This window comes from Streptopelia decaocto (assembly GCF_964273445.1).
Source record: "Streptopelia decaocto genome assembly, chromosome: 3".
Taxonomy (NCBI): domain Eukaryota; kingdom Metazoa; phylum Chordata; class Aves; order Columbiformes; family Columbidae; genus Streptopelia; species Streptopelia decaocto.
Genome location: NC_138656.1, coordinates 26,886,738 through 26,901,278, shown reverse-complemented (window position 1 = coordinate 26,901,278; position 14,541 = coordinate 26,886,738). Strand labels below are relative to the sequence as shown.

The window sequence follows — 14,541 nt, the reverse complement described above, 5'->3', positions numbered from 1 at the left end:
GAAGAAACTGCTATAAGGATGAATCTATTTTATTAACCACCGAACACAGTAAGAAGGATGCACAATGTGTGGGATTTATTCAAAATTCTTAATCCAACGAAATCTTCATAAAATGAAAAATCTTAAACTAAATAACCATTTCGTTGGAAAAAAACAAAGCCAAACCCAAGCATCTAAAGTGAGCAGAATTGTGTCGGTAAGGTCGTATCAGGAAGTGTAAAACAGGGATGTTACTTAGAGAAAATACCCAAGTCTAACCACAGTCTGAGGTAAATTCGCATTTCATTCACTAGCATCTACAAATCTTGGGAATGAGGAATGTTGGACAATACAGCTCTCCCTCGTCTCCTCAGTACCCCCTTATGGACCCATGATGCATAACTTTTCTAACCTCTTATTTAACTTGCTGATATTGTCCATTCTCACAAAGTTTTGTGTAACTAAATTGCAGGAGCTCTACAGATATAAGGCAGTACCCTAATTATTTTAAACTGATCTGTTAGCTTCATTGAGTGTCCTCTAGTTCAAATACTCAAGTATCTGACGAGTAGCAGATCTACTTTAGCATTAATTATCATCTCCATGATTCTGTATACAAATACTTAAAATAATAAGCAACTACTGCTAATGTCTTTGTAAATTTATCTATTTTACAAAGGCAACACCAACACCCAGAAAACACACAGGATTATCTACAATACACACAGGCACCTAAAGGAACACATAGGTATCTAAAGGAAAACAGATATCCAGAGGACAGGGAATCTGGAGTAATAGGTATTGTTGAATTGACAGATGTAAAAAGAGCTGTAGGGTTTCTAAGAAGCCACCTACCAGTGTGATGTCTCGTGAAGCAGCAGCTGCGCTCATGTGTAAGCTCGGTTGCCTGACAGAACTACTGCAGTCCAGTGCTCGAGCAAACGTGCCAACCGCACTATAAAAGAGAAACAGTAGACAGTAAACGCATAGAAATATTAAACCTAATTTCTAGTACCATACTCTATGTCATATCTATAAAAGCATTATTTTAAAAATACAAATTGCATACTGTTACTCTTAAGATTTCAGATCTTTGCTAATAAAGGACAATTTGATAAGGACAAATCACCAAGCACTGCAGTAAAAATTCTGACCTCCTCCCCCCAAAAGTAACCACCTACCTATAAGAAAAACAGCATGGAAACAAAAGATATTCAAGAGAATTCTGATGTGTCAACTTTATATTAATTGTGAAGCCAAAGACCTTACTCAGTTTGTGCTTTGCAACAGTGACTATTATTTGTAAAGTTAAAAAGCTAAAATACAGTTTAGCAAATTACAATTTAGAAAGGGGGTTCACTGTGTTCCTATGAGGAAATAAATAACATTTTAGTCACTTCAGTAATGCAGGTCCACTACTTCCATTAATAAGGCAAAGAAAGCATATTAGTTTACTATTAGGTACCTCTAGAACTATATTTTTGTCACAGGTTTTATGTAATAATGAAAAATATGGCATCACTGAACTGGACACATTCTTCTCCAAACTTTTACCTTTTTCTTGCACTTTTATTGATGTATTGTACAAGGCATTTATTAGACTCACCAGAGCAACACAAGATAAGAAAGAGATGAAGAATTAGTGTGACAGTGACTGTTCTAAACTGCAAACTTTTCTTGGAAGCACATCTAAAATATAGCACACATGGTGAAGGGAAACATGCCTAAGAGAATTTGACTAGATTCTGCCTATCATAGAGGCAGAAAAGATTCAGTTACACATGAGAAAGATTATTAATTATTAGGACAGAAGCTGCTCCTGCACCCTGAGTTGCATAATGACTCTTGAGGCGCATCACATCACTATCATATCAGAAAAAAACTATTTGTTGCAGTTACAACATAAGTCCTTCTAAATTCAAAGATCCAATTACTCATGTAATATTTTTAATACAGTGTCAACCTCTGGACTAAAGGACTAGAGTCTTATTCAGCATTTCACACACGTTCTCAGTGTAGAATTACACTAATGAGGAATGCCATTGACAGAGATCAACACACTGAAGGTGCCACCTTACTGTGTACTCTAAACCCCAATATTCAACAATAATGTGACGTGCACCAGGAGTTTAACTCACTAAGGTACATCACTGGTCATGGAGAAACTGGTAATAACATCTGTTATTGCAATTTTATCTTGCCTCTCAAAACACTTAATACTGAATGCATGTTTCAGTACTCTCTGCCAAAAACTTGTAAGACACAGTTAAGACTCAACAGCAGATCAACTCCAGATATTAACTGCTAAAATTTCTAGATCGGAACAAATAAGTTATATTCAAATGTCGTTCCACAACCTTCACTCCCTCTTTGCAGAGATGACAAACATGTGAGAAAAACACAGAAACACATGTTCTATTTTCTTTTTTAAAGTTTGGCAGTACATAGAACAGTACCGGTCCACAAATCAGTCCCAAGAATATGGCTTTATTGTGAACACGTTTCCTGATAGTCAGTCAAGCCCTCTAAATGTGTTGGCATTGGTAAGGGCTGTAGCTAGACAGTCTTTCCTGGAATCCTTCTGTCACTACTGTTCAAACCAGGAAAGCAGCATGTGGTGTGACTGCATATCCCTTCTGCTGCTACCTACTAGCTTCTTATCTTCCTTTTGCATAATTAACACTATTTTATTTTGGCCATACTTCTCAAATAAAATCAGAGTATGCTATGGAAATTACAGCACTCTAACACATTAAGCTGCCTTCAAACTTTCTAGGCTGACTTTAGAGCCCAACCATATGTGAATTATATTCACAATATGTGAAGTCAAAATTAAGACACAATATAAAGCTAGATTTATTTGGAGTAAGTGGCAAAGAGGTAAGAATTGATGCACTAGTTGACATCGCTTCCAGTGCTGCACTGAGTAGGAGAGGAATGTGCTGGAGCATGGGGTACGAGAGTGCAAAAGAAGTAAGAACCACCACAAGATGTGGGCAGTGCATCATTTCGAGGGGGGAACAGGAGTGTGTCTGTTCAGTGGTTATAACTTGAAATCAACATAACTTACATTTTACCTTTCCCTGGAAACTTGTGAAATACAGGGAATTTTTCAGATGATGAAAGTAAGTGTAGGAATGCTAGAGCATTTGGCTGTTGAATAGTAACTAGTCTCAAAACTTAACAGTGATATGTAGGGCTCTGTATAATCTAGCTATGCAAACCAAATCCAAATTCAATATTAACTTTAGAAACTATTAAAATACCTTAACTTTTGTGTTTATCCAATTAGAATACAGGTATGAGGAACACATTGATTAAAAGGTCAAACATTTCCTTTGTCTTTTTTTCGTATGATTTTTTTTCTAACACTACTAAGTAATTATTTTTAAAATGTTAAAATGAAAACCCAAATAACTAACCAATGCGTTTTCCCAGAAGACACACTATTGTCTTCAACTACCTGCTACCAAAATAAAACTCAGTACTAAACCACTGCAGGCTGAACAGTCAGACCCTAACTACTAATTTTTTTCTTTTAAGCAGACTCTTTAATGTAAATGTTCCATTAAGTTGGTAGAATCCAAAGAATATCTGTAAATTTTTAATGGAATCTATATAACAGCAATAAACTCACATAGCCAGCTAGTCACTGATTAGTTATTCAATGAGTAATTAAAGTATTGAGATTTCAAGCAGAAACCAACACTCCTCATGCCTCCCCAAATACACCACAGCCAAAAGGCAGGCAGGCAGTGAATTACACATGTGGCAGAGAGATGGGCAAGAATGATAAACCATTGGTGATATCAGCAGAGAGACCACCCTGCACAGGCTGTATCAGCAAGCAGGTATAAGAGCTTTAAGGGCTAGAGCAAATTACCTTAATTAGGTTTTCCTTGTTTTAATTATCTCAAAGACCAGAGTCAAGAACGTTCTCTCAAGGACTTAGAGATTGCAGCTGACAACCGTACAAACATAAAACAAATCAAGATAATCCGCTGCCAGAATCTAAGATGATGGAATAAATCCACTAATTCAGCAAAACTCAGCAATATCTGTGCCCCAAAAAACCTGACCGTGAACTCTGTAGGGGTGGAGTAGCTCATCATCATTTTATTGTGCCAGTGTGTCCTCCATTCAGGCAAAATGTCAGATTAGGTACTGAACTCAGAAAGTACATTGTTCCACATTTCTTATAACTCAAGTCTAAGACATTAAAGGAAGTAATTGTTCATTTTTTTGCATAAGATTAGTATTGGTAGCCAATGAAATTATGAAGCAATAAACACAAAAGACTGCCATAACACATTTCTAAAGATTTAATTGCTCATCAGTATCTAGTTCAGAAAAGGGCCATTATTTACCAAAGAAAATCTGGAACCACTGCAGTTATACATCAGGATGAAAACAGTCACTCGTCTCCCCAGTAGCAACAGTGGTCCAGCACCAAATCACATCCAGAAATTTCTGCATTCAGGCTAGTAACTCTATTTTCTTCTACCTTGTATTCTCAAAATTTCATCCAGCTAAGACAGATATAATTTCTAACCCAAGGATGTTTATTTTAAAAATCATTAACTTGTATACCTTGTTCCTCTGTTTCAGTGATACCAGATGAGTAGTGGGTAATACTCTGGACAAATCTGTTTAAAGTGAAGCACCTCTGTGCATACATGAATCCACAAACTCACAATTTTTCCCACGTATTGCAAATGAATGAGACCTACGTCTCCCCTCAGAGTTAACATCTGTGGGGAAAACAACTAAATGGATCTTTGGTGGTTTCCTACATATTAGGAAGGCTTTTTGTTTTCCCTATTATTATACCAATGTTCCCCTTCACTGTGAGTTGGAACCTATCCTAAAAGATGACCTCTTAGACTGCTATCAATAATCGCATTTTACAAACAGTCAATTAATATCTGATTGCTCCTGAAGAGAGTCTCGTGACACTTAAAATCCTGGAAAAAAGAAAAATAATTCTTCAGTGGAGACACATGTCACCAGCGTATTAATTAAAGCTGAGAAATCCCCCTGAGATTTTTACTACTGGATAATGTAAAAGTCTGACATGAAGAGCATATTCACGGCAAAGTGAGTTCCACAAGACAAATTTTCCTTGCATTTCTAAGCAACTGTCTGTATGGTGCTATACTTCATTATCATCACTTCAGATACTTAGAGTGCAAAGGGAGATGACATGATAAGCATAAGAAGTCACGTGCAACTATTCTTTCTCTGAAAGACTCTCCAAGTTAGGGGAGATCACAAGTATGCACCACAAGTGACCTTCAATTTCATTACTAAATTAACAGAAACTGAACATACATAAAATCTTTATTATACAACAAAAATAGAATCTGATACATACAAGTAGTTTAATTCACATGGTATGATTTAAGTGATCATCTGTGCTCCCATCCTGCAATTTCACAGTCACAGAGGAGAATTACAGCCCCTAAAAAGTAGGTCCATGAAAATGCTACTGCAGAACTTTTTTCTATATAATGCAATAGAATTCATCAAGAAAAAAAAAAAAAAAAAAATTCAGCTCCAAGTCTGAATTAGTTGTTTTCAAATTAATTTGGTCAAGAAGAAATACAGTAACACAAAATGCACAAAGGAATAAATGTGTATTTTCCAAGCATGATAGACACGCAGAAACGTAGCATTTTTCATACTCCTAGTAAACTTCATGTGAAAGTATTTTGAAAGTATTATTACTTTTTATTTCAAAAAAATTTGTTTACCACTAGATGCTGTAGTTCACCTTGCTAGTGAACAGCTAGCTTTCCTAGTGTAGCACTGACATCAGGATTTTTCATCATCTTTACTGCATAATTTTACATTGAAATTCTGCCACAAATGTCATTACCTCTTTAATGAACTCCAACTCCTCATACTTCTCACCACCTAAAGAGAATGCAGAGGCACACTAACATCAAAGCTTTCGAACTAGTGACTTTTATGCACTGATTTTTATTGATGAGCTTTGAGAATCCTGTCTATTGCCACTGACTACACTGAATTATCTTGCTAGAATAGAGTATTGAGCACATTTTACAATATGTTTACATATTGTTCTCAGTTGACGAGTGTATTCTTTTCTTCAATATGATGAAAGATACACTGCTAGTTGGAGCTGCATTGTGTTCCCTTCCTCACTGTAAGGCAAATTCATGTAACGAATACACCTCCATATACCATGAGCACTTCTAACCAAATCAATAGTAAAAACCAGAAAATTAATATAATCACCATCCTGGAGAAAATGAAAAAGTGGAAATAACACAGCAAGGATCAAGCTCTAATTCAAAATGACTAACACATAACTTTCCATTCTTCTCTGAGCAGGCATTCAAATGAAGAGACTATACCATGTTAGCCAGAGGTATTGCAATGCCGTTTTAATTTCAAAGAAATCAAGGAACAAAATTTTAAGGTAGAGATGCAATTCTTAAAGGCTATTTTAATTAGTCTTCAAAACTGTGTTTTAGTTGGAATTAAGTTGGGACTACAATGTCTGAAAAATAGCTTAATTTAGAGATATAATCCTTCCAGAAGACTACGTTGATAATCTAGTTAGATGAAGCTGAATAAATTAACTAAGTTCTTAACTATTTCACTGCATCATAAAGTACATAACCAGAACTAGAATGTACCAAAAACTTAGCATGTAATGAATTAGAGTCCAAATTAGTAGAAAGAAAGTGGGGAAAAAAAAAAAAAAAAAAAAAAGGGTCACATCTACAGCTCTTAGCGTCCAGACTGGAGCGCACAACTCCTACCACATTGAGTCTGGTCAGGACCATTTTTGGCTCCTTGACACATTTAAAAACAGAAAAATAGGCAGGACTATTATGTTATAGACACAATAGGAAAGTTTCTATTTCTTAATACTATGCAACTTGGACCAGAATTAGAACAAAAACATGAGATCTCACAAGAGAATGAAGTATTAGGAATGACAAACACTGATGACTGAAGAAAACACGGTGCACCTATACCAGTCTTTTAGTTCATATTAGCAATGAAGTTGCAGAGCAACTTTGTCTACTGCACTTTAACCAACATCAGAAGGTACCGTGTCGAATATAAACTGGATTTCTGTTATGTTCTACATACTCACAGTTATTTAGTCCACAGGATCAGATTAGAGCTAGCCTAAAAATAAAACTGCTCAAAATGTGCATAGTGTGGATGGTAGGTCTTCAGCACCAAACATTTCAACTCTACAAATCCACTTCTACTGTACTGTACTATTTGCCAATGTGGACAGATCTAAACTGCTGGTGCGGCTTCTCAGAGCCCTGTTCTTGGAAGCCAGAAGACACAGAACAACTGTTGCCAATATATATGACAGAACAAAAATTAGTTGATGAAGCCATATCTTATTTGAACGGAGTAGAAAATGGTGTTGGAATTCTCACTGCCAGAGTATAAATGATGGCATGTTACCCAAAAAACAACTCAAAACCAGAATACATTAGTCTGATGCCTCAAGCCTCTCCTAACAGATGCTTTTGCTATGTTAAGCAAGAACCCTTACCCAAATTATGCTTCTATAGCAGCAAAAAAGTACTTTCAAGATTTGTAAATCCACAGAGTCAAACAAGACTACTCAGGGAGCTCACGGCTAAGGATCTTTCCACTCAAGTACTCTTACACTGTTTTCAAGATCTCCATGGGTTTTTCTGGCACTGCTACCTCCAGTTTCTGGACAGGACAGGCACATCCTCCCACCATCATACCCAGCAAATTATTGCACACTAGGGCTTAGTGACAGGCCCGGACTGACCCAGCATATAAACCTAGAAAAAAGGCATCTCATTCCTGAAACAGTGAACAAACCCGCTAAGACAGGGAAAGCTACATGCCTGAGGCCAAATATAAATATTCTTGAAAATGGGGAACACAAATAGAAAATGAGAGCATTTGAACACATTCTAAAGAACCAACAAAGCAGGCCTGTGTGACTGAAAAAGCTAAAGCCTGTAAGGACAAAAGCAACTTTTGCTTCAGCCAGAGCAGACTGAAGAAACTGAGAATAGGCGATGCCTTTGATGCAGCATGTAAAAAAAGTCATGTGAAAATGCTTTTGAAACTTAATATACAGATAGCATACACACACTTAATCAAAATCACACACAGGAATGCATTTAGGAAAAAGTTCTTATTGCCAGAATTTCAAAGTGGTGAAACTAAACATAACTTCCAGGAACCAGAGAAATGCCATTCTCACTGCAAACCCAGCAGGCACAGTCAACGCCAAGGGAACTGCAGGTAGGCCACAGCAGAGAGAGACATCTCCTGAGTGTGTGAGCACAGTTTACATCAACTACGCTGGCACTCAAACAGCTTTTAATGGTCCAGTATAATGCAAGTATTTACCTGCAAACACACAACATACTGAATTTATAGCTGCCCCGATCATGATCTCTAGGAATTGGTGAAAATCTGTCTCAGAAGTACTTAGTACAACAGAAATTTGAGCTTACAGCCTGTGAGTACAAGTGTAGAGGAGCTTCGAAAGAGTTTGTCAGTTTAAAAACAGCATACAAAGGCAAACAGAGTTTTGTGGAAGAACATCAATAAAGTGGGACTTGAGTAACATCTGATTACAGATGGCTGTTAGTGATTGCCTACCACAAGATCTCAGATAGCTGCAACTAGTCAGCTATGACCAAGACCCATTCCCAGCATAACAGAAACTTTATTTACAGACATTTATCAACCTCTAAACAAATGCAGTCTTAGCCAGGGCACAGCATTGCACCAGATGACTTAAATAAGTAGAGAGAAGAGTGTTTTTCTCTAAAAATGTCATTTATTTTCTGTCACTTCCCAGCAGACTGCTTACTGGTACACCCCTCTGGGGACACTTCACAGTATACTACCCCAGCTCCCCAGAGTGGCTGCAAGATGGGGAGTGAAGGGATGCAAAGGCAATGAATGAACTCTCCAAAAATGCACATAATTTTCAGGCAGATGGCATTTTTAGGGCACCCCATAACGGTCTGCACACACATGTCCAGGTATTACACTGCTAGTGATAGAAGTTGCTCCGTTTTATGGGTTCTGTTCTATGGAGCATCTACCAGGCATTGTGATCTTCTGAACAGACACATGTTCACACCTATAACCCCCCGGCTCACTTCTAAGTTCAACAGGGACAGTCATTTTTTACCACTGTATAGAAAGGATACAGCAGTACAAAGTGGGGAGAAAGAAGAAACCCAGGTGGATCAGCATCTGAACTGTAAAACAATAGATCAGCAACCCATTTCACCAGACACATAAGCTAGAAAATATAAAGCAACTTCACCCTATTTCCTTCCTGAAATGCTTTATTCAAAAGAGAGAAAGAATAACCAACAAAACCTGGAAAGAACGTAAAGGATTATTTGCCCAAGAAGATTTGAGACTAAGCTCTGCAACCAGGTTACAGCAAATACAGGAGATTAAGTGCTTCAGGATAAAATTCCTACATTAGCTGTGATTAGAAGTTCTCTGCCATCATCAGAACAGTACCTTTGTACTATACAGGCAAACCATACTGTATCTTATGAGTGCAGAGTTGTTATTCAGTGACAAGTCTACAGAGTATAGAAAGTGTCTTTTTTTTTTTAATTTGAGAAATTATTTTTAAAGGTGTTTATTAATTCCAAGAGCTTTGATGTTCCTTTCATAAATGTGCTTTATCATGTCAATTTATAAAATTGAGCTGGCCAGATTTTTTTTCACCCAAAATAACTGCATTGCACATTATTCAGTTTAAATGCAAATTGTGCAAGTTCTGCGTCCATTCTTTGTTAACATTTTCTTTATTTCTACTCTTAACTTTTATTTTACACCATAAAATTCAGAGAACTATAGTACAAGACTGAAACATTAGCACTGAAATCATGCTTTATTTACTCTGAGGGGAAAACAGACTGATGTCTACATTTGAAGTATCAAATTCTACTGCAACCTGAAATACAGGGAGTGTAGCATTATTCCAAAACTCACTCTCTTTTCCTCTCTTCTGTATTGGTAGCTTCAATAAATACGCAGAATGTTATGGTCTGATTTTCTTTTAGCTAACTGTGGGAAAGACAAGGGCTCACAAAATGGCAAAAACGTTGAGTAACATGATATAGGGGGATAAATAGTCAGTAGGAAATGAAATTTTTTTTATTAGAGGATTTTAATCTTACCGTGCTACAACTAAAAACTGGTCAATCTGACGGTCAGTAAGGGGGCTATCTGGATCCCATACTTTAACTTCCAGCTTTGCCTGTTCTCTGTCATCTAATTCTCCTGTCAAAAGGTAGATGGGACAAAACACTTATTACTTACAATGTTTTTCTCTCTGTATTTCTTGTACTATGTTTAAAAGAGACATTTGTACATTTTTAAACACACACACACACACAGTATTTAACAATTGCAATTATCCATTTAAATTCTATAATGCAGCATCAGTAAAATAAATACCTTCCCTTAGTATCAGAATTTCAATTTAAGGAAGTATAGTATCAAAGAACGTTCATAAAATGTGATTATAAACTTTAAAACATAATTTAAGCAACCAGTGGTTTCTTTAAAGTGTTTCTCAATTATATTAAAGTTACTGTTTCACTTAAGCCATATTAAAATTAACTTTACACTTAACCAGCTTTAGCAATTAAATTCTGTATCATTTGTATTCTATGGCTCCAAAATAAAAACCATTATGGAAAAAATGCCATTTACTACATTTAATTATTTTTTTCACTTATTGCTCTCAGCCACTACCTTTATCTGTAATGTTAACACAAATGTACTCTTAAAACTGCTGTGTATGTTGACTAGTTATATCCTCTTATAAAATAATATATAAAGCTACAGCACGAGAAAGCGACTACATACTCCATCATCATTTCCCAACTCCATTTGTCTGAACGGAGCGATTTGCATACATGCACGTGGCTGAAACAAGGGTGGCAGTTTCCGAAATGTAATTTGCCATCTATTCATTACTAAAAGACTATGGCATTTGTACTGCGTGGAAGAACAGTCAAGTGTGAAGACGCTGCAATGATTCACGTTCATATTGAAGCCTAACTCTTCGCTTGACTACTACACCAATAACTTTACCTGTGGGATGCGGCCAACACATCCGTGGCTACAACTGATGGCAAGAGCAAAGTTAAAATCTTTGTCTTTACTTGGTATTCGAGAATACAAGCATGTTCTTCCTTAGGTGAAGATGTGAAATACTCCAACGTTTAGCTGGCTGCCAGTACTTGTCTCTTTTATGAGCTACTACAAGAATAAAAACCTGTTCTCTAATACAGCCATTGCATTTCCCTTGAAAATCTGGGCTGTGTAGGTACCTCTCTGAAGATGACTTTAGTCTGTGCTATTTCTTATGGCTTAAGGAAAACAGCCAGTCTAAACACACACGGTATCATCAAGACATGAAATAACCTGTACACTTGAGAGTCTGGAAACAGCCTGCAAACCACACACTGGCTCTTCTGAAATCTGATCATATATGGCATATTTCTTCCACACATTCATTCTGGAAGGAAATGAACACGTGGTACATATTTATCCCTACCAAATACACATTAGAAACTGCACCATGCTGTCTGGCTGATGTTTCAGGAACAAATTTCATAGTTCCATTCTCAGGAAAACGAAGTTACATTCTTCCGATATGCAGGCAATAAAGAATAAAGCCTGCCTAATGGGACTTCTGCTTCTGTTTTAGCTAATTCACATCCAGTACTGGAGACAAACTTAATTTCTGGCAATCTCGGGTAGGATTTTAGGTCTACAAACTTATTCAATGGACTACACTTGTCAATACATTCATCTTTTCCATCTGCGACAGACACATTGTGGGTGATGTTCTACATTTTATAAATAATCTCTGAGCACTTCATTTCAATCTGTTAATATGTATTTTTTAAGTATCTTTAATGTTAACTGTTTCAGGACATCACGTCCTGATGATAATAACAATTCTCAGGCAGGGCATTCTTCTCATAAAGAGACATCATACAAGCACAGCACAAGTATCTAACCAAAACAAGACACTTTCCTGAATCCAGTTCGCAAAAAGATGAATAAAATTGCAATACTACATGTCTGTCTTCAATTAGAGGTAATTGAAGAATTGCTACTAAAAAATGTTGTTGCAACTCTGATAAAGAAAAATCTGAAATCTTGCCAAACAATATTTTATAATGGCAGTAGACATAAACAGAACATGAGCAATGGAATATCCATACCAAAATAAACAAAACACATATAATATTTGCAATATTATATATTCTTGCAACAGTGGTGGACAGAGATGTTTCCAGACGATATGTTATTTATTCCTTATACTGCAGACTCCAGCACCTAAACGAATCAGGGAGTTTTCCTTTGCACATTTTCACTGTTGCATCTGAGAAGTGTTATTTATGTGTTACCTTCCCTTGTCACCAACAACACACCAATTACAGCTTCTTAGAGGTGATAGGCTATTTTTTGAATGACTGCTATGACATACCAACGTATCCAATTCATTTCGAGCACTGCTTATAATTTTATTGTAATCAATCTAATCCTGAATATTAATTTTACTGGAAAACATTAGTACATGGCCAGAAATATACCTGGTTTTCTCCTCATCAATCATTCAATGCCTTACTTCTCATGGTTCGTTTTTACTAAAAAGGAAAACATTTGGGTTTTTTTTTTTCTTAAAAACGTTCCAGATCTCAGTCATTTTAAACAAAGGAAAGCAGGATCTGCCCCCCCAGAAAACAGCTGTAAGAAACATTTACAAAACAAAAGTAAACCAAATGCAACTTTTAACAGCATGCAATTAAGATAAACTACAAGAAATTAAAGATCTACTTAGTCTTTTAGACTTTACTTCCTGCAGATAAACACCCCCAAGATAATTAGTACATTACGTTCAGCATTCTTATAACATACCCAACTAAAGTAAATGGCATCATTTTCCTAGAGTGCGATTCTTTTAATTTCACACATATCTAACAATGCTGCAATAGTGTATCTTTTTAAGAAACTGAAATATGAAATCTATAGACGTTAGATTTGTTTGATTGTTTGTTTTCAGGGAAACAATGCAAATTCTGCTTTTAATGAGAAACAGTTGATGAGGCAGTTGATTGAAAAATAGCCAGGAAGACGGTTTTTAGTGACTCCACTTGTCAGCTAAAATTTCTTGGGTTTGTATTTTGCATAATTTTCACTATTTTTCAACGTAATCGTTCGATTTCCCTTTTAAACAAGTAATTTAGCAGTCACTTCAAGCCAAACATAAAACCTAAACACCTGCAGTGCTCGGCTTTCTGAGTGAACCCATCTTACACAGTACGCAAAACAGAGGTAGCAGCTGCTGGATCCTTAATCACATCGGACAGAAAATCTGTGGTTGCAATTTTTTGGTCATAGCAAGAAGGCAGACACATCCATGGACAGCAGCTGGACAGCAGACCAACAGTTTGTGTTGCAGAGTTCCTCCTACTGTGGAAATTAATTCAGGCCTTGATGCAATCTCTTGAAATGAGCCAGGAGTTTTGACTCGTGCGTTAATTACCCAGACCACTAGGTACCTAAGCACTTAAAGATGAAGGCCCTTTCTAGATGCTTATATCCTTAACGCTTAGCATGTATCTAAGAAGTAAATTCAGTGTCTTCATCTTTGTTTTTCACTTTTATACCTGTAAACCAGGAATGTATCTTAGCTACACTGCAAGGATGTGGAAGAGGGATACATATCAGTTTTTATCCTCCCTTAGTCCAATCCAGCATCCAACACAATGACACCTCTGTTATTGAAATATGGGGTCAGATTTAAAAGACAGAGCGTTTAACAGATTTTTGCCAGAACTCTCTGGCAGTATGCTAACTGCAGATAATCCTAAATGCCTTTTTGAACATAGTTTCGTGTGCTATACAGCATTGTAAAAATAAGGAACTAATCACTGAAAATGAGGTTTCAATTCATGCACCAACTTCTCATACTGCTATTTAGACTGCTTGTCTGGAAACTTCTTCTCAAAGTCACAGATGAGAGAAATAACATCACATTGGATTTTCTCATACTGTCTAGGTACGAACAAAGTTCCACACACTGAGCCTGCCTGTCTAAAGTAAAATCTGAGCTTTCTCCTTCAATGAAAAGCTCATTAGTTCCTTTCTAAAACAGTCAGCATATTCACTCTGTATAATATGAATTATACATTCATACACAGAGGTTAATTATGAGAAAACACCAGACAGCTTTTGGCAAGAAACTGATAGGGGCCAGGGGGGAGGGGGGATGATGTACAGCTTAACTGAGAAAGCCAGTTACAAAATGTCAAAGTAATTGCCACTAGGAAAAGTAGTTTTACACGAAGTACAGGAGGAAAAACATCTTTCAGATGGCTGTACAAACTTCATCTATTGACACTTACTAAGTTCAACTGCATAAACTGAATTCACTGTAAACAGTCAGCTGACCATCGGTCTTAACAGAAATTACAACCCTTCCCACTATAAAAGCTCTGCAGACACTGAATGCTT

The 14,541-nt window shown here is 36.6% G+C and overlaps 1 protein-coding gene across 1 annotated transcript in view; it reads right to left on the bottom strand.

The window, feature by feature from the left end:
* The window catches only part of MTA3 (metastasis associated 1 family member 3), a gene marked incomplete at its 3' end in the record, with an annotated part of 128,224 nt that overhangs the window by 64,966 nt on the left and 48,717 nt on the right, over positions 1–14,541 (bottom strand). The window contains exons 7-8 of the mRNA XM_082047911.1: positions 10,182–10,284; positions 835–934 (exon numbers count right to left, since the gene is read on the bottom strand). Of these exons, the coding sequence (XP_081904037.1) occupies positions 835–934; positions 10,182–10,284 (203 nt within the window). The remainder of the gene's footprint in view (positions 1–834; positions 935–10,181; positions 10,285–14,541) is intronic.